General features: G+C 42.2%; 1 protein-coding gene across 1 annotated transcript; it reads left to right on the forward strand.

Moving 5' to 3' along the window:
• The first annotated feature begins 914 nt into the window (after positions 1 to 914).
• On the forward strand, positions 915 to 22,034 carry lpcat1 (lysophosphatidylcholine acyltransferase 1). Its single transcript, XM_082521960.1, has 14 exons — positions 915 to 1,183; positions 6,899 to 7,038; positions 8,621 to 8,835; positions 9,095 to 9,207; positions 9,340 to 9,400; positions 14,072 to 14,130; positions 15,225 to 15,259; positions 15,647 to 15,701; positions 15,818 to 15,900; positions 15,973 to 16,098; positions 16,461 to 16,614; positions 18,934 to 19,032; positions 19,584 to 19,722; positions 20,245 to 22,034. The coding sequence occupies exons 1-14, from the start codon at positions 1,097 to 1,099 to the stop codon at positions 20,376 to 20,378; spliced, it is 1,500 nt and encodes a 499-aa protein (XP_082378086.1). The 5' UTR covers positions 915 to 1,096; the 3' UTR covers positions 20,379 to 22,034.
• Positions 22,035 to 27,310: the final 5,276 nt, after the last annotated feature.

Consider the following 27,310-nt stretch of genomic DNA (forward strand, 5'->3'; position numbering starts at 1 on the left):
TGATTATCAATTTGATTTTGATAACTGACCAAATAAATTAATATGCTACAATCACTTGCACATCACTTCATCTAGATCATACTACTCATTTCTTAGTTCTTTATTGAAGTAACAGCCGCTCGATTGCTGTAATCTGGCGAACATGTTGGTGGGCCTCAAAGAAGCAGTGGCTTTGATTCTTAATACTCCTCTAATCAAAATCATGTTGGTGTATTAGTTTTAGTAGAGGTAACGTGCAATATCTCTCGTTATATTGGTAAGGAGCCTTATGAAAGTGTTATATATGAAATAAAGAAATTACATGTTTTTGCAAGTATATTTATGACTCTTTGTGTTTGTTTCTACGATATAATCAATTCAGTCCTTTAAGTTAAATATCTTTATAGAACTATTTCGTCATATTTGTTGCAATTTATGCTGTCCTCTTAACGAGATCTCACGTTTTTTTTTAAATGTGAGACTGGTTTAAAGAAAAATACTGTTTTCATTCACGTGAGATATGCTTGGCAGATTATAGGCCTATTTACAACAGTTTAAATATTTATATATTATTTTTGCAATCACCGGAGGTTTTTTGGCCCAACTCAGAGTCTTCTGTTATAGATGACCGATTATAAGAAGGCAGATGTGTCAAATTTGATTGCCCTGCACTGTCGTTGCTTTCAAAGTAAAAGCTTCAACACGATGGTTTAAATAACAAGCTCGATGTGAGCTTCCAGCTTAAAAGACTAAAAAAAAAAGCAATGATTTTTTTTTCATGTGCGGTAAATAGCATGGTGTTCACCTCAGTTCGGTTTTATGAATTTTTTTTGTTCACTTTAGCGTCATTACAATGAGGAGGAATTGCGTTCGTTTTATTTTGAAACCCACAACGGGAACACAAACACAGTCGCTTCTTCCGGTTTCATCTAGCTGGCTTGATCTGAAGCATGAGGTGAGCGGCACACCTCTCCACCCAGTCAGCATCATCGGTGTCCGTGACAGAGTGACAGACTGAGGGGGAAGACTTCTCCAGCAGAATAAAATCAGCGAAAGAGTAACAGGACACACTGAGGCACCATTTTTCTTTTATTATTTGCGGGTTAGGTCGTTCACCATGAAGCCTTCAAACAGTCGCCCTTCAGGAGGGGGTAAAAACCCCTTCGTGCACGAGCTCAAATTGACCATGACAGAAAAAATAAAGGTAAGACAGTAAAGATAATAACAAGTTATAAACTGTGTTTGTCTAAGATGATGTTAGATAGACATATTCCTCCGTCCTCCGACCACAATGTGCTGCTTGTTTAGTGACTTTCCTACTTTCCTAAACTTTACCGACGCTTTAATGACGCTGTTTTTTCATGACTCTTATTCGTTAATGTTGACTGGAATAAAAACGGACGAGGAAAACACAGAACACGGATAGGGTTTCAATAACCGACAGCAGTGTGATAATGCTGTGTGGCTGTCTAGGAAAAAAGTTGTTTCCTGGTTCAGGTCCGACACTCAGCTGAAATGACGACAAACAGGTTAAAAGGACAAAAACCGTGCGGTGACAAATCTAGTTTCTGTGCCCCTTTTTAAAAAGCAAAAGTTGTGTCATAGCGGATTTAAAAACATGCTGTGAATTCATTCAGTGTTGAGGAAAATCATGCAAGAGTAAGAGCTCCTTTTTTGTCTTTTTTTAAAAAAAACGTTTGAATGAACTCTATTTTCTCAGAGATAAACAGCAGCACCTGTTCAGTCTTACCCACACAGCAGCACCTGCCATGCAGACCCATTTCCTGCATTGTTGGTGTTATCTGAAGCTTTGTGGGTTCATTGTGGAGTCAGCCACTTTCCTCACATTTTCCTGGATGGGTGTGTAAAGCCAGTCTTGAATCTTAATTGACCGTCTTTTGCATATCAGACATTTGCATTGTTTGTTTATTTAATGTTTTGTTTAATGACAGGCCTATTGTGGATGGGAAGACCTTGCAAGACCGAAACCCTGTGCACTATCATATTGACCTGATTAGCTGGCACAGTGACACATGCTAATCAGCCCAACATACACTTCACTTCTGTTAGGCCACAGTTCTGCATTTCCAGCTGCTTCCTTTCACTGAGTGCACACACAGTTGGGCTGTGTTTACGCTTGAGTTTTAGCCGACGGCTAAACAAGCTGACAGCTAAACAAGTTTAATGTGTACTCAGATAGTCCTCATTAGGCTGCCGGAGTGGTGAAAGCCTGCACAGCAGTAAGAAAAGCAAAGATGGGAAAAGTACAGTTTAAATAAGGCATGTGCTCTAAAGCATGGAAATGTAGAAAAGACAGGACAGCTGTGGCTTCATTCCTGCATCAGTTGGCTCGCTGCTGGAGGAGAGCAGTATGGCTGAAATGATTCCTCATTAATCAAGCGGTTCAGCAGATTTTCTGACTTAAGTGATTTAGGGTCTGCTGACAGCATGCCATTGTCCTAAACACAAGTTACTGATCAACTGAAAATCATCTTATCTAGTTAAAGGTTTATGTGAAAATATGAAGAGAGCCCTGATCGACCCCCTCAGGTTACCTCTCCCATAGCTCCAGGGCCCAGAGGTGTCTGCTTTCATGCTCAACGAAACATACAACGGTCTGAAAATTGGTTCACTGCTGCCTAACCATTAACAAATCCACCGAGATAAGATGACTGAAAAAAAAAGGCCCGTGTGTGTTTATTATCAACCACTTGACATTGGCTTGCTGAAAGCTTTTAACTCCACCGGCCCCTCTTATTAGTGCCTGAGTGTGTCAGTTTTTCAGTCGGCGTGTGCTTTAAGTTGGAAGCGTGTCTGTGCCATATGACCGCAGCAGGTCATCGAAGGTAAACTTGACCATGTGTGTGTCTGTGTCTGGTTCACACCTCCTGCTGCTCTGCTTCCAGAGGGACGCTTTTCCACTTGCAGAACCTGTGAAGGGTTTATACGCTCGTGTAAACAAATACACGTTTTGCCTGAAGGAAAACGAGGAAAGCGACAAAACGCAACTTCCTCAGTGCTTTTGTTTCTAGAGATATGGCTGCATGGTTGCTTAATGCTTATGAATCTGTTTGCTATAGGCAGTAGATTGGTGCTGCTCTTCCTGGAATGTCTTTTCTAACTTCCCAGCAAACATGATCACAGCACCGTAAACCAACCAGGTCAGCAAATGAAGCTCATTCCAGCTGAGTTACGCATTACTGAATGGCCAACAGCTGCCAGCTCTCAAGCTCACAAACAAAATGCCTGTGACATTAAACAGAGCTGCGATGTCCGGCGAATGGATGGGGATTAATACCAGACACGGCTTTAACAGTGCGTGTGTGTATAAAGTTGTGTTTCTTTTGGCTTTGATCTGCTACTGCCTGGCTTCAGTTCCTGCTGCACAGGCAGCCGAAATATGACAAATGGTAGGACAGGTTAAGTGCTTCCTGGGTACGCATTCACTGCCTCAATGAAAACAATTAGCCAAGAGCAATTACCTTCCTAACGGGTTAAAACTGTAGTGAGCCACAATACACAGGGGAGCAATGTATCTTGGGAAAATGGTTTGTCAGCGGAAGTGTTAAAATATTTTAGTGGATTTAGATCCGTTGTAATCGTCATCAAGTTTACCATTTATATGAGGATTATTTTTTCTGAAATAGGTGGTTTGTTGAACCTCTAAAAATTGAAACACCCATCATGATATCCCAGTATCAGTCACTCTTATGGCCTCAATCACACAGGCCCAGAGGCCGAGCCCTGAGACTGCATATTCCCCTCAAGTGGTGTCTTGGGGTTTCTGGCTATTGTGTGAAGTTGGTCACAAAGAGGGTGCTAGACCAAAAACTTGCTTGTGATTGATTTAGGGACTATCAGATTGCTGCAGATGCCACTAGTCTGCAGATACTTGCTAACAACCACTAGTAGTGAAACTTTTAAAAGTGTGACGCTGTGAGGTGCAGACAAAATGTGCACATCTGCAGCTCTGCATGTCAATTCGTGCAGCACAACCTGTAGAACATGGTCTCAAAATAATTTTTAATATTTCTTTGTACAAAGGGGAGCCAATAACTACAAATTCTGTGTTTTCACCTACAAATGACACGTTTTGCCACATGTCAAGCAGAAATAAATATTGTAGCTGTGCATCTATAGAGCCAGAGGTCGAGGGACTTTAGGTCAGAAATAATAAAACAGTTCAATCTTGATGGCAGTGGTCTCTACCGGGATGACATTTCCCCGATCTATAGGGCATAAGAGGTCACTGCAGGGCATAAGAGGTCACTGACTGGTTCAATGAATATGGAAATGACATGAATCATGTGCTATAGCCTTCACATTCACCAGATCTTAACCTAAGTGAACACCTATGGGAGAATACTGTTCCATCACATCGAGCTAACTTTCTGCTGCCTGGCCAGACCCCTGTGTGTTTTTTGTTTTTTTTTGTCACATTTAAGGTACGTGCCAGATGTTTTGCTTTGTCTTTATATGTGTAGAAAGTGAAAGTAGTGAGAAGTAAGAGACTGAGTCACTACATTCCTTAAATGTCTCCTGAAAGTGTTAACGCAACTATACATAGCGCCTTGAGGCGACTTTTGTTGTGATTTGGCGCTATATAAATAAAATTGAATTGAATTGAATGTACACGTATGCGTGTCAAGACTGTAGATTCCTAGAATCTCTTTAGCATTAGGTACAACAGAGCAACCTCATCAGTTACTATGACATGACAAAGAAATTCAGTGACTGCTTTAATCTGAGTTGTTTATACATTTTTTAGTGGGTGAAGGATTAAAACGTTCAATATTGAACAAATTGTGCGTCAATGTACAATAAGAAAAAAAATCTACATCTGTTGATCTGTAGTCACTTTTATTCTGTGTGCTGTAAGTGAGCTCAGTGCTCTTGAAGTGCATTTCTACTGCAAATTTCAAATCTTTAGTCAAGGATCAGCCGGCGTTCTCCTAAAACACTGGAAATTGCACCCCTCTGCCCCGCCCCTGCGTTTTCTTATGCCACCTCTTGAGAAAATGTCAGCAGATCCTCCCAGATGGACTTGTTAAGCTCTGATGGTGACGCACAAGCTCGGATGGGTGGAGAGAGGCGTTCGAGCATTATAAATCACCCCCATTGCTGTTTATTTATTAATGCAGCCCTGAAGAGTGCACCTGGGTTCCTGCAGATAGACAACTACACAGGGAAGAAGAGAAAGATGGAGCAGGAGGGGAGGGGGAGGTTACATATGACTCCCTTGAGGGGTGACAAAAAACACACCAGTGCAAAGTAGGAGGAAAACTATAAAAGGAAGAACAGCAAGATAAATGAAGGTACAGCTGAGCGACTTGGAATAGAGAGTGAGAGACTGATGGATGGATACGCGAGAAGCATGATTGTAGATCACTGTAAGGCAGGCTTGGAGCTCAATGAGAGGGGGAGCGCAATAAATGTGTAGAATGAAGGGATCAAATAGAGGTCATACGAGCAAAACGAAGGAGCTTTTAAATGTTACACAGTTTGAATTTGCCCTTGAGGCCGTGACTTTGCCAAATCTTTGTCATTACACAGTAAGAGAAGTCATGACAGGTCAGTCAACTCAATTTATATCCTTATCATCCTGTAGTTTTATCCTTTTTACCTTCGTATTTATGTAAAATTATTGCGAACTAAACCCAACACATGTGAACTTTTGTTGGCTAAACCCAATGAGAGTCATCCATTCACCACGAGTGACCTTTACTAAACAGAAACACTAACAGAATCCTTTATGGTCATAACATTAGGCAATAGAAGTAGCAACTGTCAGATCTGAGGCTTATTTAAGGTAATTCATGAGTAATCCCAGAGATTTGATGTGTAGTCATGAACTCTGGTGAACAAACAGAATTTTCACGGGTTTTGTCAGAAAAAGGATGTGCGGCACAACCTTTCCAGGAGTGGACATCCCACCGCATTCAAAGACCAGACTGTTGAGTGCTCAGGCTACAGGCCTCAGTTAGCATGTTAAAAAACAAACATGTCAGCACATCTCAGGTTTGTAAAGATGCAACTGGACAAACCACAAGACTTCTGGAACCTTGTCCTTGTACAGATGAGACCAACTGGTTTAGATCAAACACAGCATATCAGCACACCTAATACCTCACACCAGCTGAGAGGGGTGATTTAAAGCACACGATCTAGACACATTGTCATCATTGAGTCGACCATGAAGTCTCCTGTATACCGAATGATTCTTCAGTCTTCACTGCAAGTAGAAGATGGCTTTAGTCAGCATGGTTCAATCGGTTGATTTGGGGACTGCTGTTCTTTAAAGCTTTGATATTAGCGATGTTGGAGTTGAGGTTTTTTGTAGGAACAAAGATGTAATAAGCAAACGCTGGATCTGACTGAGAACCTGAGGATGCCGTGTATACTCATTCAGTAGCAAATTGCGAGTCACGGGCTTGCCACACCCAAAAACACACAAATAATGGGATCTTTTACATAGAGTCTGGTTTCAAACGACACCAGCAGTAGAAAGGGCTGTGTGTGAATAAGAGTATATTTTAGGATGATTTGCTGTTAATATATTGAAATAAACGTTGTTTAGATGCAAACACAATTAAGCCTATATCCTCCCTTTATTCTTACTTTCGGTAATCGGCGTTGATAGTGCAAACCGCTGATGTGTGTTGGGCCTTTTAAAGCGCGATTAGACAAGCACAGTTAGTGTTAATTATGTGGTTTTGTGTTCTGCTAAAGGCACAGATGGAGTGTTGACACTGTAAAATGTAATAGCATGTTTCTCAGCTGTATAGGAATGTATGCTATGCTAATTATTGTTTTTTTGACAGTTGGCTAAAACACAGCAGGGATGTTACAGTAAACAGCAGGTTGTTGAAGTGCAGCAGAAGTGTGACTGTTTGTGTCTCTGTGTGTTTTGTCCCTGCAGATAGGACTCATGTCAGTTACAGTTTTTCCGGTGCGGCTGCTGCTGGTCTCTTTCCTCATGCTGCTGGCGTGGCCCTTCGCCTTCACGGCTTCTCTGGGACGTTCGGAGTTTGCGATCGAGCCTCAGTCGTGGTGGAGGAGGTGGGTTTGTGTGAAAGCACCCATGTGCTACTAAGACTTATGGGATTAGACAGAAATGTGTGAAAATCTCAGCATCCTGTAAATTGTATTGCAATATATAATTATAAATTGAGATGCTGACTGTTGCCCACTGTCTGCTCAGTATAACATCAGCATGCTGGTATGCTTTTATACAAATGTTAGTTGTGTGAATAATTAGAGTGCAGCACTCTGTCATTTTTACAGGTTCTTCGTTACTGACAACCTATAAAAAATAAAATATTGAGCCCATTGTTGTATTTAAAACACAGAAAACACAACATTAGTGAAAAAGACTGCGGATTAATAAAAATTGTTGCTAAAAACATGAACAGATTTAGCCACTCACTCACATTCTGAAGATAAATATGTCTATAGCAGGGGTCTGATGATGAGTGTCATATCAACCATTGCATTAGCAATAAATTTAATAACGCTCTATATCAACAGTTACACACTATACAGAACAACTTTATAGAATTATATTTGTTCGCAGGTGTTGGCAAATCAGCTATTTTGAAAAAAAAAAACCCAAACAAACACTTTTTATCAATAACAAGAACACCAACAGCAAAGGAACTATACAACAGAAAACGCAATGCTATTTATGGTCTCCTCACAACACTGATAAGAAAAATAAACTGGGCCAACACGGCATGTTTGTTAATACAGAGACACACATGTTAATGTGATCTCTGGTCTCCCACTCAGAGACACAGGTCTCCGAGTGTCCAGCATTCAGAGGCTACCTGAGGACACTCGTGTGGAGCCAAATACTGTCAATAAGGCCTCTGCAGTGTTCTTAAGACAGTAAAACTTGTCAGGTAGTGACGTCCAGCAGGTGAGAATGAAAGCTCTGTGAACACGCACAGCTGTGGATTTCTGGTTTGATCAGAAAAGAAAACATTGGTCCAAACACCTGAAAGTCTTCGAATGTATCCATGTATTTCCGTGGTGTAGGGCTGTTCGATATAACGATATATATCGGATGAGGATATAAAAACATCTATCGTTTCGTTTTACGCTATCGTTTGTTTCGTGGTGTCGCAAAATAAACTGTTTACGGCAATATTTTTTTTTCATCGTTTTGATGGTCACTGTAGTGGCTATATTCATTTCTTAAAGTTCTCTCTTTCTCTTATATTTTTTAATATAACCACACTATGGACGGACAAGCGACTGTTTTTATGCGTTGTGGTTAGCATCAACGACGGTAACAGCATCGCGTGTCCGCTTGTTTATGTTCCACATAGACCTTTCACAATAAAACTCAAGATCATGTGAATCACGTGAAAGAGCAGATTATTTACGGATGAGAAGTAAAAAAAAGAGCTGCCAGGTGCTAAAACATAAACCTTAGAGTCAAACGTTAGAACAGGCTTTTCCCCGCAGCACGTCGTGTAATAAATGCTCACAAAGAAAACGGCGGCCGTTACAACTTATGTCTAAAAATGTATAGTTTCATGCATTGGGTGAAGTGTCGGGAAGTGTAAATTTCAACATCGCTTGAAAACTCTGCCAGCTAGCAACGTCCCTCTGCAGCTGTCTGTGTGTCCTTCGTCAGGTTTATAGACCTGTGTCTAAGAGCGATCATGCGAGCCATGTGGTTTTGCGGAGGTTTCCACTGGATCAAAGTGAAGGGACAACGGGTAGAACCCTCTGAAGCGCCCATCCTCACTGTGGCACCACATTCTTCTTACTTTGATGCCATCCCAGTCACTATGACCATGTGCTCCATAGTCACCAAACTGGAAAGCAGGAGCATCCCAGTCTGGGGCAGTAAGTGCACATTTACTGAAATTCCTATAATAATGTACAGCATATGCACAATGTAACAGAATGCATTCAGACAGGTAACTAAATAGATTTAGCTGAGCTATAGATGCCTCCAGATTTTCTTTCTTTCTTTCTGTGTGACAAAGACTGTGCATTCTGTTAAGTCAACTCTCCATCAGTTTTCTTTTATTCAGTGTTTTGAACATTAATTCACTTGTTGTGGCTTACTTCCAAAATCCACTTCTTCATCATCCTCTCCCAGCTTTGATCAGCTACATCAGGCCAGTGTTCGTGTTTCGGTCAGACCAAGACTCGAGACGAAAAACTGTCGAGGAAATCAGGCGGAGAGCGTGCTCTGGAGGGAAGTGGCCTCAGGTAAACTACATGCATATACGCATAAGGGCACAGAGATCTGATCTCAGCTGACACCCGGGAATTTAAAGGTGATAAATTAAAAGCGAGAGCAAATTCAAACAAGAAATGAAGAGCGATTTGTGTCTGTTGCAGATCATGATATTCCCGGAGGGGACCTGCACCAACAGGTCGGGTCTAATCTTATTCAAGGCTGGTATGTATTCAGTCCACTTCCTGCTTTGGCCTGACTGTAAAGATAGTCTTTTGTGTGTTTATTCTTACTGGTTCTCAATAAAACTGCTCTGAACTCGTCATGCATGCAAACTACCTTGATAAAATCTCATTCATTTCCATCTAGACCCACCATCAAGTCAGAAATTTTCACTCGATGGTTGTTAGGGAAAATATTCTAAAACACTTCTTCAGTAAAGACTCAGAGAAGAGAAACACACAGAACTTCTTGCTAGCAAGGGCAGCCTCCAGACTGAGACTCGCACTAAGAAACTGCCCCAATCTTTATTTATACTTCAGTAGGTGTGTGTGTGTGTGTGTGTGTGTGTGTGTGTGTGTGTGTGTGTGTGTGTGTGTGTGTGTGTGTGTGTGTGTGTGTGTGTGTGTGTGTGTGTGTGTGTGTGTGTGTGTGTGTGTCCCCGTCCTGCTGATCAAAGGGTCATGAGAGCACAAAAGGTACATCCTTGGTCAGGAAAGGGGGTAGTCTCCCCCACCCTAGATAACACGGTGAGGAAGTCCAGCAGTTCATCTATATGTAAAGAAGCACTTAAACTAAAACAGACATAGCTACGTTAATTCTGCCGTAAAACAATAAAACAAGGTATGAGCTCTCATGCTCCCAGACGTGGGGGTGCATTCCTGGGATGCACCCCAAGCCTGCAGCCTGTTAGAGATCACACGCAATTAATTATATGCCTCTAAGTATACATGGTTGAATATTTTCTAATACAAATAACTACATGCAGTATTCTACCATATGCAAACTTATATCACTAAAAGATTATACTGACTACTAAATACAATTTTCCATTGACAATGGTAAAAGGCTCACTATTGCACTGTAAATGAACCACGGCAGACCCGTTCATGTTTGCTTGCATTTTAGCATCTACGTTTATTTCCACAGTTGTTGGTGCTGTAACACTGCAGTGTTAGGCTGCGGCTTTCCAGCCACCAGCTTAACACACACCAGTAACAACAACCAGACTTTTAAGCCAGTGAGGCGTGATTGCGAATGCCGCTCAGGTGTGTCCGCCTTCCCTGTAGCAGCACTGCAGACCACGCCCCGCTACATACCCGCATCGCCCAACTGAGGCCGGGGAGCCATCTGGTCGAATCAGCCCTGACCGTCGGCACCCCTGGTCCAGCTACCGGGAGGTGTCCATTCAGGTGACCACCCACGTATCCAGTGGGGCTGGTGACGAGGTGGGTCTGGGGACCAGCAGCTTGGCGGGCGGCTGCTGCCAGCCTCTGGTGGAAGTGAGGCCGGTCCGGACAGCATGTGGACCTCTGGTTTGGCAGGAGCCTCGCGCGCCTCGATCTCCATCTCCAGCTTGGCAGGCGCCTCAACCTCCATCTCTGGCTGCGCCGATCTCTCACACACCTCGTCCTCCACCTATGGCTGGGCAGGTGCGTGAGTCAGTGGTGGGCCCGGCGGTTGCTCAGAGGCCCTCCTTTGGGGAGCAGGAACGGGTGTAGGCCCCTGCCTGGCAGCAGCCACTCCCACCCATGGAGTGGGTATGGGCGCGGTGGCTGGCTGCATCCTGCCTGGCCTCACCCTGGTGGTCAGGATGGGCGCCAGAACAGTCTGGACCTCCTCCACTCCCTCGCTATCGGGGAATGCCGGTGGGGGTGGCAGCGGTGCTGGCCAGAACCCGATCAGAGCTGCCAGATTTTTAATCCTCTGCCTCCCACGTTCGATCCGGTCCGGGAGTTCTTCCTGCTGGCAGCGTGACACCGCCGGCTGCAGTTCCGCCATGCCGCCTGCTGGGTTTCGGCACTACTTTAAATGAATCATGGCGGGCATGGCACCACAGACCATACCCCGCCACATACACCATCTTCCCCTTTTGCACAACTTCCAAACAACAGACTAACCGACTAGTTGCAAGCAGCGTAGTCGAGTAAACTCATTTTACCTACAGCCGACTTTGAGCGTAAGTGGGACCGACCGGTGAGACTACATGATTTAATGTGTAAAATTTCAGAAAAGGTTCAGGTAGTTCACTGCGCAGACTATCGTGTAATCACAAAATAGAAAGTTGTCGTTAATTCACAGAAAAATATCTTTTCTTTCTTTTTTTTTTTTTAAAAGTAAACATTAAAATGCAGCACGGTGGCACGGCGGTTAGCACTGTTGCCGCACAGCAAGAAGGTCCTGAGTTCAATTCCAACATCAGGCCGGGGTCTTTCTGTGTGGAGTTTGCATGTTCTCCCCGTGTTTGCGTGGGTTACCTCCGGGTACTCCGGCTTCCTCCCACCGTCCAAAGACATGCAGTTTGTGGGGATAGGTTAATTGGAAACTCTAAATTGCCACTAGGTGTGAATGTGCGAGTGAATGTGAGTGCGAATGGTTGTCTGTCCCTGTGTGTTGGCCCTGCGACAGACTGGCGACCTGTCCAGGGTGTACCCCGCCTCTCGCCCTATGACAGCTGGGATAGGCTCCAGCGCCCCCCGCGACCCTGAAACGGATAGTAGCGGAAGCGAATGGATGGATGGATGGACTTTAGTAGATAAAAAAAAACAAAAACAAAACACCCCAAATAGTTGCTAAAATCCAATGTTTGGTTGTTGTTGTTTTTTTGTTTTGTTTTTTAACATGTAATTGTTTATCTATTAGTTCATTGCTCATGTTGTAGTACGGATGGCACTGGGGGGTGGAGGTGATAATACAGCTAAGTTCAAAACCTATGTGCTCCTTCACATTTTCTAAAGCTGTCTAGTGGACTAGATTGGATTCTGGCCCCCGCACCTTATGTTTTACTTTTCTAAAAGGATCAAACAAATACATGAATAACTTCATGGATCCCTTTAAAACATTTGTGACAATTAGGTTCATTGTTGCCTTTGTTGCCTGACGACTGTTTGGTTATAGTTCTTAGTAGTGGGTGTGTCTGTTAATGGAGACACTTGGTCTGTTTGCTTTGTTCAGTTAAACATTTCACGTAGTGTGCGTGGACTTGTAAACGATTATGTATGAATGAGGCTGACTCCATAGCTGCCAACTGGAGGTGTAGATGTCTGGTTAAATGAATTTCTCTTTTGACACAGTGAGTCTGGAGGTTCGGTGACTTGCTTCAGGACACAGAACTGTTGCACTCATCTCTTTATATTTCTGCTCACATCCCGTGTGTGTGTGTGTGTGTGTGTGTGTGTGTGTGTGAGACGTTGTCAGCCATTGTTCCCTGCCTGCTCTGTCTAATCCCCTTGCTTCCAGTCCTTAATTCGGCCATTCGCAGTGAGCCTTGTGGGTCACACTCTGTCCTGCTTTCACTCACTGTGTGAGTGTCTGGTTAGATCATTGTGCGATGTGTTACCGGTCCTCTCTGGATGTGTCTCCTCTTGTTACATCTCATCACTGGCTCCCAGCTCAACAGATAAACTGTGTGTGTGTGTTAATGTGCTTAAGCCACCTTTGTGTGTGAATGCACACTGCAGTTATGTCCTTTTCTCGTTTCAGTCTTTTAATAGAGCGTTTCTTTCCTCATCTGTCTGCCTGTCCTCTTACTATAGTCTCGTCATTATCATTCAGATGCTGCAGATCTCTTTCACTCCTCTTCACGTTCTCACAGTCTCACGAGAAAACCGATTAATTATAACTTTATTCATTTTAAATGCAGGTCTCAGCCACTCATCAGTGTTTGTTGGCGGAGACTCTTTGTTGATTTACACTCTAGTTAATATGCCAGCTCTCCATCAGCCTTTCCATCACTGATATTAAACAACTATTAAAATCCTCCTCGCCCTGCCTCCAGGGCTTGTTATTCAAATACACACTGAGCTAGGTGATTCATGATGCATGCGTCTGGTTTTCTTTTACTTACTTACTGTAATTTTTTCAGGTTGTTGTGTAGTTAGCTTTATGTGTTTCATTTACAGGGTACAAGGAACTTGTTATATATTAGATATCTCATTTCTATTTCTTTTTTTCTAGCAACATTTTCTTGAATCTTGGAAAAAGAAAACCTGGTTTTAAATCTACACCAGCTGATTATAGGACAGTTTTGATGATTTGGTGACTTTCAGCTTGAGCTACATGTTCACTGTTTTGCTGTGATATAAGCAGCTTCATTCACAGCAGCATCAGGCAGATGTTTTATCCATCAAAACTCTAAAAACCTATTGTATGGTCTGTGGCCAGCATTAAACAGCAGACACACAAAGTTGGTAAACTGAGCCTGATGCTCATGTGTAATATTTGTAACCCTTTGCAATCCATTCATAAGTTACTGAATAGATTGAGTAGGTCTTTGTCCAGTGATAAATATTGTATGTAGCTTTTATCAGCCTGCCCATCATCAGCAAGATATAATAGAATTCAATGGAAACGCTCTGTCCCTGTTCCCGATGTTATTTTGAGGTTATGATCTTATCACTCACTAAACCAGTTGATGCAGTCCAACTCTATTCTTTTTCTGTACTCATAAAATCTATTTGGAAACCCCCTCCCCATCATTTTCCATCAAATACTGCTAATTTCTCAGTTACTTTGACTCTATAAAAACAAATAAATTTGACGTGTGACATGCCTGACACAAGATAAAGAAGTAGGATTCAAATAAAAGCTTTGAGCTGGGTTTGGGGACAATCGATCACGTTTAGCAAAAATACCAGATTGTTCTCATCACCTTCCTCCTCCTCTTGTCTTCCTCAGGTGCTTTCATCCCAGGACTCCCAGTGCAGCCAGTGATACTACGCTACCCAAACAAACTGGTATACACCATAAATCTTGTCCTCTTCCTTTTGATCCTATTCTGTGGCTCCTCCCATACCTGCAGCTTTAGACGTAGGTCACGTCTATAGTGACTCCACGTACACTGTACACACCCACACTGACACGCCTGTGATGCAGTGAGTTCTTTCCTTCACATTAGTGTGTTCCTCTTGTGTTGAATGAGCTCATGTTGTAGTGGGATGATATTTCATCCTTTGTTTGTCTCTCACGCACACACGCATCGTACATACGTGCGCATGTACACATGCACACAGAGGTGTCATGTCTCTCTCTCAGCACCTCTCCCCGCTCTTTCATTAAACATGCAGCTCCTGTTACCTCATTTTTCTTTTCATTCCCTCGAAAGCCTTTGTCACCGTTTCCCGTGGTGCTCGGTGTACTCACTCTTTGACACCGTGGCACCGCAAGACGGTTAAGTGAGGCAGAGAAGGTGAAAATAAAGGACAGGGTGACTGCTTCTTAGTTTGTTTTTTCTCTGCGCACCACAAGATGTGCTTCCATTCAGTCTCTTTGCATTTGTTAATTTAGTGATGGCCGCCTTCTTCGATGCGAGGTCAAGTCAGGTCATGTTTGGCAGCTCTCACGTTATGAGACTGAGTGTGGAATAGCAGCACGCAGGAAGTGTTGTGGAATTAAGGGGGTTTTATGTTTTGTGGGTTTTTTTTTTTTGGTTTTTTTTTATTCTTCTCTCGGTTGGGGGTGAGGGGAGGGTCCACAGCTTTATTTCAGTCGTCCTTCCTTCAGGGGAGTGTCGCTATTGGTTAATGCAATTTTGAATCGCAGCCTACATTGTGTCTGACTTTTAAATGTGATGGCCATGACCCTTGCCTTGAACAATATATTAGACTATTTCCATCTTATAAAATAGAAAGTGAGGTGTTTTGCTTTCACAAAGCAAAGTTGAGGCTTCAAAAACAATATTCTGCAAACCAACAGGTGGTTTTTCTATACAGGCTAGGATCTCTGCTATGTTTCACTGTAATAAGTGTGCCTCACAGTGATTATGGATACATAAAGAGTTTGTGGATTTGTATAAAACTGCTTCATGGGGTGTTTGGTTCTCTCTCCACAGGATACCATTACATGGACGTGGAAAGGTCCCGGAGCGTGAGTGTTTCTTTCTCTCACACACCTTTACAGTCACTGTGGGAATACGCTGGGAATATGTCTGCGAGGCTGTGTGTCCAGGACACTTTTGTTCCATCAGGGAGCATTAAAAAAAGCACAGCATGCAAAAAAAACACACCAAAAAAGGGACCAGGTGCTGTTTTTTTTTTTGTTTTTTTTAGCCGACCAGAGCAGAGAGGTGCATGTGTAACGGGCTGGTTAAAAGCAAACATCGTCGTCTGGTGTGATCGACTCCAGCGCATTCCCAGGGTTACATAGAATATACACAAAACAACAACACACACAGTCTCCCACTCTGTGTTATTAAAGTTACAAGCTGTTTGTTTCCATCAGGGTGTAGATGAAGCTGTTTGTTCTGTCTTCCAGGTTTCACATTTTGTGGCTCACTCTGTGTCAGCCTCATAACTCCATTGAGATTGAGGTGAGCGGTTTCGTATGACAGAAGTCAGCAAACTGACTTATTGCAATTCATTATTATGTTGCCGAGCAGTATGATCAGTGTCACAACAACAAGACTGAGTTGAACTCTCTCTTTAGTACTTGCCTGTTTACAGTCCATCGAACGAGGAGAAAGAAAACCCCGCACTGTTCGCCAGCAACGTCAGAAAGCTCATGGCCAAGTAAGTGTCCGATGATCAACGCACGCTTGCTTTGGATGTTCTTGACTCAAAACTTTTTCTCTGTCCTCGTAGGGCGTTGGACCTGCCGCTCAAAGACCTGTCCTTTGATGACATTGAGATCAGCCTATCGCGCGGCCCTCTGGGCATATATGATTATCGCAGCCTCCTAGAGTTCAACCAGCTAACATGTCGTTTAGGGTAAGTGGTGGGAGACTGGAACGACTAGTTAAACTGCTTGGTTGATGGGTGCTGAGTCAACACTTTGGGAAAAGTGTGTAAACACTGCCACCTATTGGTGGCTGAGCAGAAACACACACCAAAACCAAAAGCCAAAATAAAAAACCCCAATGAACTTCAATTTACGAGTATAATTATAACCATGTTGGACCTCCTTTTTTGTTTTTTGTTTTTTTTTTTCTTCCCCCTGGATTTGTTTTAAAAAAGGCTGAGGAAACTCCACACTTTGTACTGTCTTTTTTTTAGTGTTGTTTCCAGTATGACTTACTCTTATTTAATCTGGCTTCTTTGAGGTTTTTCCTTTTTTTGCTTCGTCCTAACAGACTGAGAGCAGCAACAACAGACAGGGTGCTTGAAGAGCAGGCCAGGAGAGCCAGGAAGCTCCAGGGAGACAAACTGGGTTTGGAGGACTTTGCCCAGTTCCTCAACCTCCCTGTTACAGACACACTTAAAGAAGTTCACAGCTTCTTTGATGAGGTAAACATGAAGGAAGCACAAGATATAGCAAAGGGAAATGTATAAACGTGGATTTAATGTTAAGAAAAGTTGATTAAAAAAATGTTTTTTTAAAAAGATCCAGCAATGCTCAAATAATCACACAAAGTTATAAAATGAGCTTTACAGAAAAATACATAAAAATCTGTTCTTTTGTTGCTTTCTGCAAAATATAAAAACGATAAAATTCTTAAAATTTGTTTCAAATTCATGAAAATCACAATAAAATAAAATAAAGTTCTCATAGCAGAGAATAAAAAAAGGTAAAGTCAATGAATTTTACTTCAGAGTTAATGTGTTTGCAGGGTGAAGGGAAGCGGTGAGGCATTTTGGGCAGGACTGACGGGCCACAGAGGAATGTTTAGGATATGAGGAGAATGTTTGGAAGTTTGGAGGCTTTTGGAAGAAATTGCAAAGTTTTCTTCTCCTGCATTTTTGATAGAAACTAGTTGTAGAGTTTTAGATTTTTGTCATTGAATCTGTTTTTAGTGTTGTGACCATTTAAAATGAGCATAGTTTAAAACCAGATCTGCTGCCTTTAATATTCCACTTTATCGGTAACACAACACAAGCTTTGTGTGGTTTAACTCTGCCTGTATGTATCCTAAAAAGGTAAAAGATACATTTCTAATAGTGAGCCACAGTTGGAACAGTGCTTTTCTTTGTGGCATCCTGATACATAAATCTAATAATAAACAGAGGGTTTTACAAGGTGCTCAAAGGAGCGACAATTTTTCAGAAACTCCTTAAAAAACAAACACAAAAAAAAAAAAAAACAATTTCATGAGCTGAATCCTTAAATTAAGACTAGATGGTTTTCTCTGTACTGTGTGAACAATCACACAGTTACAGTCTGACGTTAATATGGAGGCATGAACATTAGGCATTGTGATGGTCCACAGGCATCAACAAATAGATGTTTTTCTTGCTAGTTGTGAGCTCAGCAGCTTCATCTGTTTGTAAGAAGCAGCCAACCATAAAGAAGCTAATTTAAAGGAAGGGGAAAGGCAACCGAAACAGTGTTATGTCACAGGCTCAGTATAAGCTAAATAAGGATTATTATGAGCTATGAGTCATCCAAAGCTTCTCTAGTAAAATTCTTCAGGAATAAAAATATGCAGCTGGAAAATTGTAATGAGTCCACTTTAAATTTAAAAATTGGGCGTCTTTGTATGTAGACTGAACTTTGTGTGGCTATCTAGTCCTAAATGCAGTCAAATACCATCATAGCCTCTTTAAAATAATAAAAATAATTTGATATTGATAAAATACTTTAATTGGTTGGGCTTGATAGTTAGCTGGGTAGATTCTGTCTATGCTGACCTCTCAACAAACGTCCATCCATCCATCCACCCATTTTCTTCTGCTTATCCGGGGCCGGGTCACAGGGGCAGCAGCCCAAACAAAGAAGCCCAGACCCCTCTCTCCCCAGCCACCTCCTCCAGCTTGTCCGGGGGAATATCAAAGCGTTTCCAGGCCAGTTGCGAGATATAATCTCTCCAGCGTGTCCTGGGTCTGCCCCGGGGCCTCCTCGTGGTGGGACGTGCCCGGAACACCTCACCCAGGAGGCGCCCAGGAGGCATCCTTGTCAGATGTCTGAACCACCTCAACTGACTCCTGTCGATGGGGAGGAGCAGCGGCTGAATGGCTGAACTTCTCACCCTATCTCAAAGGGAGAGGCCAGCCAACCTTCGGAGGAAGCCCATTTCCGCCGCTTGTATTCGCGATATCGTTCTTTCGGTCACTACCCGCAGCTCGTGACCATAGGTGAGGGTAGGGACGCAGATCGACTGGTAAATTGAGAGCTTCGCTTTTATACTCAGCTCTCTCATCACCACAACAGACCGGTGCAGCGTCCGCATCACTGCGGCCACCGCACCAATACGTCTGTCGATCTCCTGCTCCCTTCTCCCGTCACTCGTGAACAAGACCCCGAGATACTTAAACTCCTCCACTTGGGGCAGGAACTCATCCCCGACCCGGAGTGGGCACTTCACCCTTTTCCGGTTGAGGACCATGGCCTCACAACAAACATGTTATATTTAAATAAATTAAATAATTAAAGTGCTTGGGCTAAAAGTGGTCTATGTTTAGTTTGAAACCTTGTCTATATAGGAGCTATGACACTGCCACAAAGTTAAAATCAGGGTTAGTGCTTAGTAGGTGAATATACTAGAGACTTCATATGTACACCACAGTCCTCCATTTCAATCGATAACATGGTCAGATCAATGGATACTTGTGCTGTAAGTGTGGGGCTTATCCTGCTCCTTTTGTTCACCGAGGTGTTTTTGTTCCCAGCATGGAGATGGACAGATAGACGTCAGGCGCTACGTTATCGCTCTGTCGACCGTTCGTCGACCCACAAAGTCCATGGAAACCCTCAAACTGGCCTTTAAGGTAAGTTTTTATACTGCTTACTCCGGTTTAACATACACTGACCAACAGCTGAGCAAGTACACCTTGCTAGTATCAGCTTTCACCCTGAGAGATGCCTTATAGCATAGATTTAACAGGGTGCTGGAACCATTCCACAGACACTTTGGGCCATAGTGACATGATGATGCAGATTTGTGAGCTGAACATCCACAGTGTGACTCTCCTGTTCCACCACATTACAACATGTTTTCTATTGGATTGAGATCTGATGACTGTGGAGGCCATTTGAGTACAGAGAACTCATTGTCAAGTTCAAGAAACCAGTTTGAGATGGTTTGACTGGAAGCTAATCTGAAATTCTCAGATCAGCCTGACTGGACCAGCAGCCAGCAGCCACCCTTCTTCCTCATTCTCATGCTGGTTTGATTCCAGCCGGTCCCCTTGACTGTGTCTACAGGCTTAAATGCATGGAGTTGTTGCGCTATGATTAACCTGTGCTCATTAACCAGTTTAACAGGTGTACCAGCGTAGGTTTCCTAGCATTGTGCTAACGCTTCGTGCCGGGTTCGCAGATGTACGAGAGCGAGGAGAGCGGGGAAATCCTGGAGGAGGAGCTAGCTGGCATCTTGGAAATCATGTTAGGAGTGAAGGAAGTGCGACTTTCAAGTGTGTGCTTAACGCTCGGACCCGACACAGGAAAGATCACTTATGGTAAGACCCTGTTTCTGTTTGTAACATGTTTTAAGCATTTTAACACATTGACAGAGATGTCAAATTATTTATAGGACCATTGTACTAATGAGCCCACGTTAGAGATGATTGACAGCATCTGTCAGTGTGTCCCCCACTTCGTCTGTGCTGTCACCGTCACATTTGATTTCTTCTCGGCTTTACTGAAGAAAATAAATACCATCTGTTAGACGAGATTTTACATCCACCATCTGCCTTTTCTAGAAACTGTCAAAGCCTCTGTGAGCATTCTTTTCTTGTCCAATAAAAGAACCTTTTTATTTTTACCATAAAACAACCCATCTGCACAAAATAGCCACTTTCAGTCCGATCTCTAATGATCTAGAATGATCAGAGTAATTATGCTAATGCTGCTAAACAAAAGAGCTAATTACATATGCTGTTTAGATGCCACATATTACATGTTATATTTAAGTTTAGTGTTTTGATTATTAAGAATGTAAAGTTAACATTTGTTTTAATCTCACACTCCATCTCTGCCAGATGATCTTCTTCATTACATCCAGCAGTTTCCACACTTTGCTCTGGACTGCCTCCACTTTAAAGACCATCCACGGGATTTCTGCACAGGCCGATCTCCGAGCTGCAACGGCCAGAGCCGCAGCAAAGACGACTAACTCACAGACTCAAGCCACTTTTTTACCTTCTCTATCAGACCCCATCAATGCTGTCACAACGGTGCCTTCAAGTGCAGGTAGAGAAAGGGCAAAACTTTTAGGAAGAGTATGAATTCCTGATCCAGATAATGTTTTTATTTTTTTATTTCTTTCTTTGCCTTCCTTTATTTTTAATGCCCACTATAATATTAAGATACATTTTGTGTGCTCCACAAATATTTATATATATGTTTATAAAGAACAGATTGAAAAAGGAGGATTTTATGTATCCTTATGTATTGGAAGGTTAGCATTGTTGTTATCTCAGGCTAATGGACACTAGCACAATACCTGCTGTCGTGTTGACACTTTGCATCTCGGCCCATATTTATGTGTTTATATTCCCAGATTACTGCCATTAAAGTTTCACGCGTCACCAGCATATTGCAGTACATTTGCATAACCATTTGCATTACAATGTCCAGACCTTTGAGGGTGTTACTGCATCTCACCACACATTCAACAACAAGCTTGTTCATTTAGGTGTCTGCTTTATGCAAAGTCAGAGATAACAGCTGTGGTTTCTGAGCTGTAGCACCAGCATCGTTCTCCTCCTCCTCCTCCTCGTTGGGCCTCACCACTGGGGTTTTTGTGCTGTGTTTAGATTGCAGGGGCCTCTTCAGTGATTCTCTCCCCAGCAGAAATAACATGGAAACTTCCACAATGCATCGGCTCTTGCCTGCTCTCCTGACAGCAGGATTGGATGCGTTCTACTAGTAAATAGCAGGATTATCTGTTTTTCTTTTTTTCCTCCACAATAAAAAAGTTTTCAGAGTACTCTCGGGTTCAAAAACTGCTCTTAGAGATTAGAATCCAAAAGGTTCCTCATAAGAGAAAAACTATATACAAATTAGAGCATGATTGAAAATACTGACAATTCTCAGCTTTAAATGACATTTCAGATGATTTTTCATGTGGAGTTTTAGTTATTAGTGAAAATCTGGATGAAATGTCTGCATTTACCCAGACTGAAGTTAAAACACTCCCTCAGTGCTTTCACTCCTGATTTTCAAAAGCACGACTAAAGAGGTGCCAGCGTGACAGCTGTCTGATTTCCTGCTCCGAGAGTCTTAATGAATGTGGGCCCAGATGTTAGACTGCTGCCTGCAACTACCTTCATACTTTCGTTTGTGCATGAACCTACAGTTATATGATGAGCAAAACAATTTCTCCACCTCTGCGTTAAACAGTTCGTAAAACACTGCAAAGGACGACTGCTCGGTATTTGGATGAACATATCTTTAAAAACTTGATAAATAACATGTCTTCGCTTTCACGCATCAATCTCTTTTTTTTTTCTTTTTTTTTTTTGGTTTGTTTTTCTGCAGTTTGAAAGTTGATCTGTGATGGTCACATTTCATGCCTTATGCCTAGTTTCCATTATGTTTTAAAATTCAAAGCAGAAATCAAAGTTTTCTGCTTTTTATTTTACAAATACAACCTTCTGTTTTGTCATAGTCACTTACTGTGTGTACCCACTAGGGGGAGCTCTGCTTTTATAGTTGTATCTTAAGATGCTTTGAGTTCTCTAAAACTGCCTGACAGTGTTTGTATGAATCAATGCAGTGGGTCACACTTACCTTAAAGCTATCATCAGTGGATTTTTGTCCATCTTTATCTGTTGTCATGTTCTCTGTGTTTTTCTTTTGATCATTATTAGCGAGTTAATGAAAAGGCAGTTCTGTTCATGCTCATCCTATTGCTTTCGTAAGACCTCTTCTCATCTCGGTCCACGTGGTGGCACTAGCTCCGTATGCTATGTACACCAGAGAGCTCATGCACCACTGCCCACCTGATGGACAGCAAAAACATTACCTCATCCCTTGCTTTCATTCCTTGAGGTAAAAATAGACAGATTAAGCCTGGGCTTTGATGAGAGAAACCTACAGAGGAGGTGTGGAAGCAGGGAGAGAGGGATAGAAACGGAGGAGAGAAACTAAATGGATCGTTCTGCTCCAAATCCAATTCCTAATAGCTGCAGGGAGGGAGGGTGGGTGGGAGGAGAGAGAAGAAAAAACAGTCAAAGAAAGCAGAGAGGGAGAGTGGAGATATCACGTCTAACAATTAAGACTTGCCTTCGGGGTCTAAAGAAGAAGCTTTGTTGAGGACATATAAATTGCTCATTGAGCAGCGCCTCACTGCAGACTCCTTCAGATACTCCTGCCTCAAAGGAATATGCCATGAAAGACAACAGCAGCAGCAGCCGACCACATAGCAGGGCTGGAATCTGTTCACCGTATTTGGGGATCCATCACCAGCCCTCATCCTGGCCAAGCAAAAATCCCCCCTACAGTAAACACAACCCTGGATTTAATCCAGGTGACTAAGGAAACATCACCGCGCATCCACTGGAGATCCTTTGTAGTACCTCTGCTTTGCAGGGCCAAAGAAGCAGCTCACATAACGTTTACTTATTTTTGTCGTAGAGACAAAGTGGATGATCCTCGTGGTCCTCTGACTCAGGTTGTGGATGGCGCTACTGCCAGCTATAATGTTTAGAGTCAAAGGTTTATAAATAAAATAAAAGTCCACAGTTCATCTTGAAAGTATTGACAATTTGAAAAACATTTGCTTGAAATTGTTGCAAATGTATTTAAAAATTAAAAACAAAAATATATCATGTTTGTAGGTACAGTCTGAGTGCTCTGGAGCAGGATGTCTCTGTACATTCCTGCATTCATCTTTCCCTTGATCCCAGCTAGTGTCCCACTGCCAAAAACATCCCCCAGCACGATGCTGCCACCACCATGCTTCACTGTAGGGACAGTATTGGCCAGGTGATGAGCGGTACCTGGTTTCCTCCAGACGTGACACTTTGCATTCAGGCCAAGGAGCTCAATCATTGTTTAATCAGATTGGTGATTTTTTTTTTTTTCCTCATGGTCTGAGAGTCCCTCAGGTGCCTTTTGACAAACTCCAGCTGGGCTGTCATGTGCCTTTTACTGAGGAGTGGCTTCAGTCTGGCCACTACCATGCAACCCTGATTGTTGGAGAGCTGCAGAAGTGCTTTTCCTTCTGGAAGGTTCTCCTCTCTCCCCAGAGCAACACTGTAGTTCTGTCAGACTGAAAACTGGGTGGTTGGTCACTTGCTTCAATAAGAAGGTAGACATTCCAAACTTCTTCCATTTACGGATGATGTGCTTCGATACAATCCTGTCTCGGAGGTCTACAGACCAGAGTTCTTTGGACTTCACGGTTTGGTGCTCTGACATACACTGTCAACTACAGCTGATGTAGGCAGGTGGCCTTTCCAAATCATGCCCAATAGACTGATTTACCACAGATGGGCTCCACTCAAGTTGTAGAAGCAGATGACGGATGATCACTGGAAACAAGATATACCCGAGTTAAATTTTAGTGTCATGGAAAAGGCTGTGAATACTTTTGTACATGTTTTTGTTTTATTTTTAATAAAGTTGATGAATTTCAAGCAAAGTTTTTCCACTTTGTCATTGTGGGATATTGTGTTTAGAACTTTGAAGTGAAAAATGAATGCAGTTTTGGAAGGATGCTGTACCTTATTCTGGCGATACGTACAGCTAATGGAGCAGAGGTTAAAAATTCCTCCACACAAACCGTGGATGAACTGGGCTCCTGGATAAAGGAAGATATTTAGATTCAGATTCATTTCTGACATTTTCTTGAACTTGACTTTTTTATTTAATTTAATTTTTTTTAATTGCTTGATTTTGTGATGCAAAATGCCCAGTTTACTCCTATATCCCAGATATCTTTTGATTCTGGGATCTGTATCTGAATAAACAAGCATTTATCTGCTCCTCTATTCAAACCAAACCAATCACAGGCCACGATTTATCCACTTGCGTAAAGTGATGGATAAATGTGAGATAAATTAAGTTTCTCTTTACATTTTATCTGAAACAAAGGCAACCTGAGCGAATACAAAATACAAATTTTAAATCGTATTTGCATTTAAAGAAGCTACGCGGTTATCCAATACGAGAATCATCAATCAAACCTGGCTGTGCTACCCACACCTCTGAAAACATCTGCAAACAGTGCCACGTCCAATATCTTGATGTGGTTCAGACGTCGCTGTGATGAAATTTTATCCAATTCTTCTTTCAGAAGTTCTTTACTGCAGCCTCATCAGAGGGTGAACTCCTCTTCTCAGGCACTTCCCCAGCATCTTAACAGGGTTCTGGTCCAGACTTTGAATATTTTATTTTTATTCTCTGCCAGTTTCCATTTTTATTTTTCATTCCGTTCACAGGTGGACTCACTCATATGCTTGAGAATGATTGTCATGCTGCAGTGGCACTTGAGCTTCAATTGACATACTGATGCTTTCCTCTCCAGACCTCTCTGTTAGAGAGTGGGATTCCTTCAATTATTGCCTGAACCCTGGAGCGGGAAAGCATCCCCACAACATTGTGCTGCTGCTTTTTGTGGAATATAACAGGACCCCGATGCCTGATATATAGGATTTGGATTTTTTCTTTACATTTAACAGATTTTTTTTTTTTTACCTTACATGTGTGTTCTGTGCCTCTCAGAGGACATAAAAATAGTAAAACTGTAACTTTTGCCCTTAATGGTTTGTTAGCCTCCAGTGTCTTTCACACAGTGGAGTTGTGACTGCAAATATTTGAAAAGAGGTTAGATTTTTGTGACTTCCTGCATTCATTCTTAAATCCAGTTATTTTATACGAGTCATAGAAATGGTTATCTCAAAATAGAGACAGAAACCCACTGTTCCAACAATCATCTGTGAGAATAAACTGTGTGGGTGGGGAGGAAAATCTCCCTTTTGGCAAACCAAGTGCAACGAGGGCAGCCCAGTGCCACCACTGGATGGGAGAATGGGAAAAGAGAAGAAGGAAAAAAAGTATACAGAGATAACAAATGGAGCAAAAGGCAAATTATAGAGAGGAAACACAAAGTTAATGACGTCCAATAGTGTATAAATACATGGTTAGGGAAAGAGGGGAAAGACAGTTGCTCATTGCACGATCAGAGGTCCCAGGCCAATGTGAAAGCTGGGAAATGCTTCAGGACATAGCCTGTACAGATGTAAAATTGCATGTTAATTTTTAAACATCAGTGTTAGCATTTTTTGTTTTGTTTGTTTGTTTTTCTTTTTTTTAAAGGCAGAAGTGATGATTGTCAGTAGTTCTAAGCCAGGGGTGTCAAACTCAAATACACAGTGGGCCAAAATTTAAAACTGGAACAAGGTCGCGGGCTAACGTTAATATTTATTGAAAAAAAGATCTTCCTCCAGATTTAAGAATGAATCTCTTCTTATGGACTCAAACAAGTTTTGCTGAAAAACTGAACATGGAACAAGCAAAGCTTAATACTAAACAATATATATATTAGCTGTATAATACCGGTAGGCCAGCTCTAATGATAATTTGGTATGGCTTCGCAGGCCAAATGTAATTAGGCTGCGGGCCAAACTTGGCCCGCGGGCCAGAGTTTGACACCTATGTTCTAAGCTATGGTCTAATGCTAGCAAGCTTGGTTAGGGCTTTTACAGGGCCAATGTGCAGACATGGACACCTGCTAAATAAGAGTAATGAATTACTGCACTTTCAGCCAATAACACATAATATACATCATATTTCTTAGATACTAAAAGCCATCAACATTTCAAACACAGGTTTAGCAGATGTCAAGCTTAGGAAATGGCACACCTGGCATTGAATGCGATCATGACCCAATTTCTAAGCTTTAACAACATTCAAATGAGTGAGTTAATTAGGGGGAGGGAAAAAATCACCCGCTATACATTGCCTATGAAGGCGGAAACGTATATTTTTTTGGTATCAAGCTAAAAACCTGCTTTGTACTGAGTTGGCCCTCTTAACATAGGGGTTCTTTTTTGGTCCAGGTTAAAGTGGCTGTTAGATGAGATGGAGTCTAATCACTCAGCATTTGTACACGAGAGGAAGGTATATAAAGATTTTAAATGTAATTCTGGATTTCAAAAGAAGACAGTGAAGAGAAGCTAATATGGGAGAAACTCCCTGTTAGTGCTCTCAAGAGCAGGCTTTCATGGAGTAATGAGTTTTTCAGCATCACCAGCTTTGTTAACATTACACAGATATAAAGGACAGCCGTGCTGTGCGATCAGCCTGGTTCTGCAGGAGTTTTTTTTTTTCCTGTTAAAAAGGAGTTTGTCCTTCCCACTGTCGCCAAGTGATTTCTCTGATATTGTCAACGCGTTAGCACGTTTAGCTGGTTAATGTGCTAGCGCCGTGCAGCCCCACGCACAGGGCGATCCGTGCCAACTCGCTAACGGAGATTTGCCACGTTAATGCGGTTGTGGTGTTAACGTCATTTTAACGAGATTAACGCTGACAGCACTACTTACAATATAAAGCACCTCGAGGCAACGGTCGTTGTGATTTCGAGCTATATAAATGAAACTGAATTAATCGAAATGAAGGGAAAGGTTGGCTGAGGTTCAAAGTACTTCATAGATTTTCTGTCTTTCTCTGGATTTTTGGACAGTAGACCCTTGAAAATGTAGTTTGGAGGGAAAAAAAAGAATCAGGAGGCACTTGAATACTTTTTCATTGCGCAAAAACAATTGGACAAATCCAGTTGAACTAAAGTCTCTTACTCGAAATGGCAGCTAAAAGGATTGAGTACATGCTAAATGTACTCGATAAATACTTGATGAGCTGTGGGGGTGCATCAAACAGAATTGTTTGGAACCACTGATGTGCCACATCTGAAGGCCATTGAAAAATAGTTATCTCTGTCTTAAGGTCCAAGTAGAAGTAGCATAATCTCTGTTGCTGTCAGTCAGTCTTTCCCACTCTCATAATCGAAGCTGCATTTGTAGCTACGTGTTGGCTTTGATTTCACTGTTGAGCTCCTCTTCAGTTGGCATTATTTAAATACCCTGCATTTCAGCTGGGTTT

The sequence above is a fragment of the Aulonocara stuartgranti genome (assembly GCF_965226115.1).
Source record: "Aulonocara stuartgranti genome assembly, chromosome: 22".
Taxonomy (NCBI): domain Eukaryota; kingdom Metazoa; phylum Chordata; class Actinopteri; order Cichliformes; family Cichlidae; genus Aulonocara; species Aulonocara stuartgranti.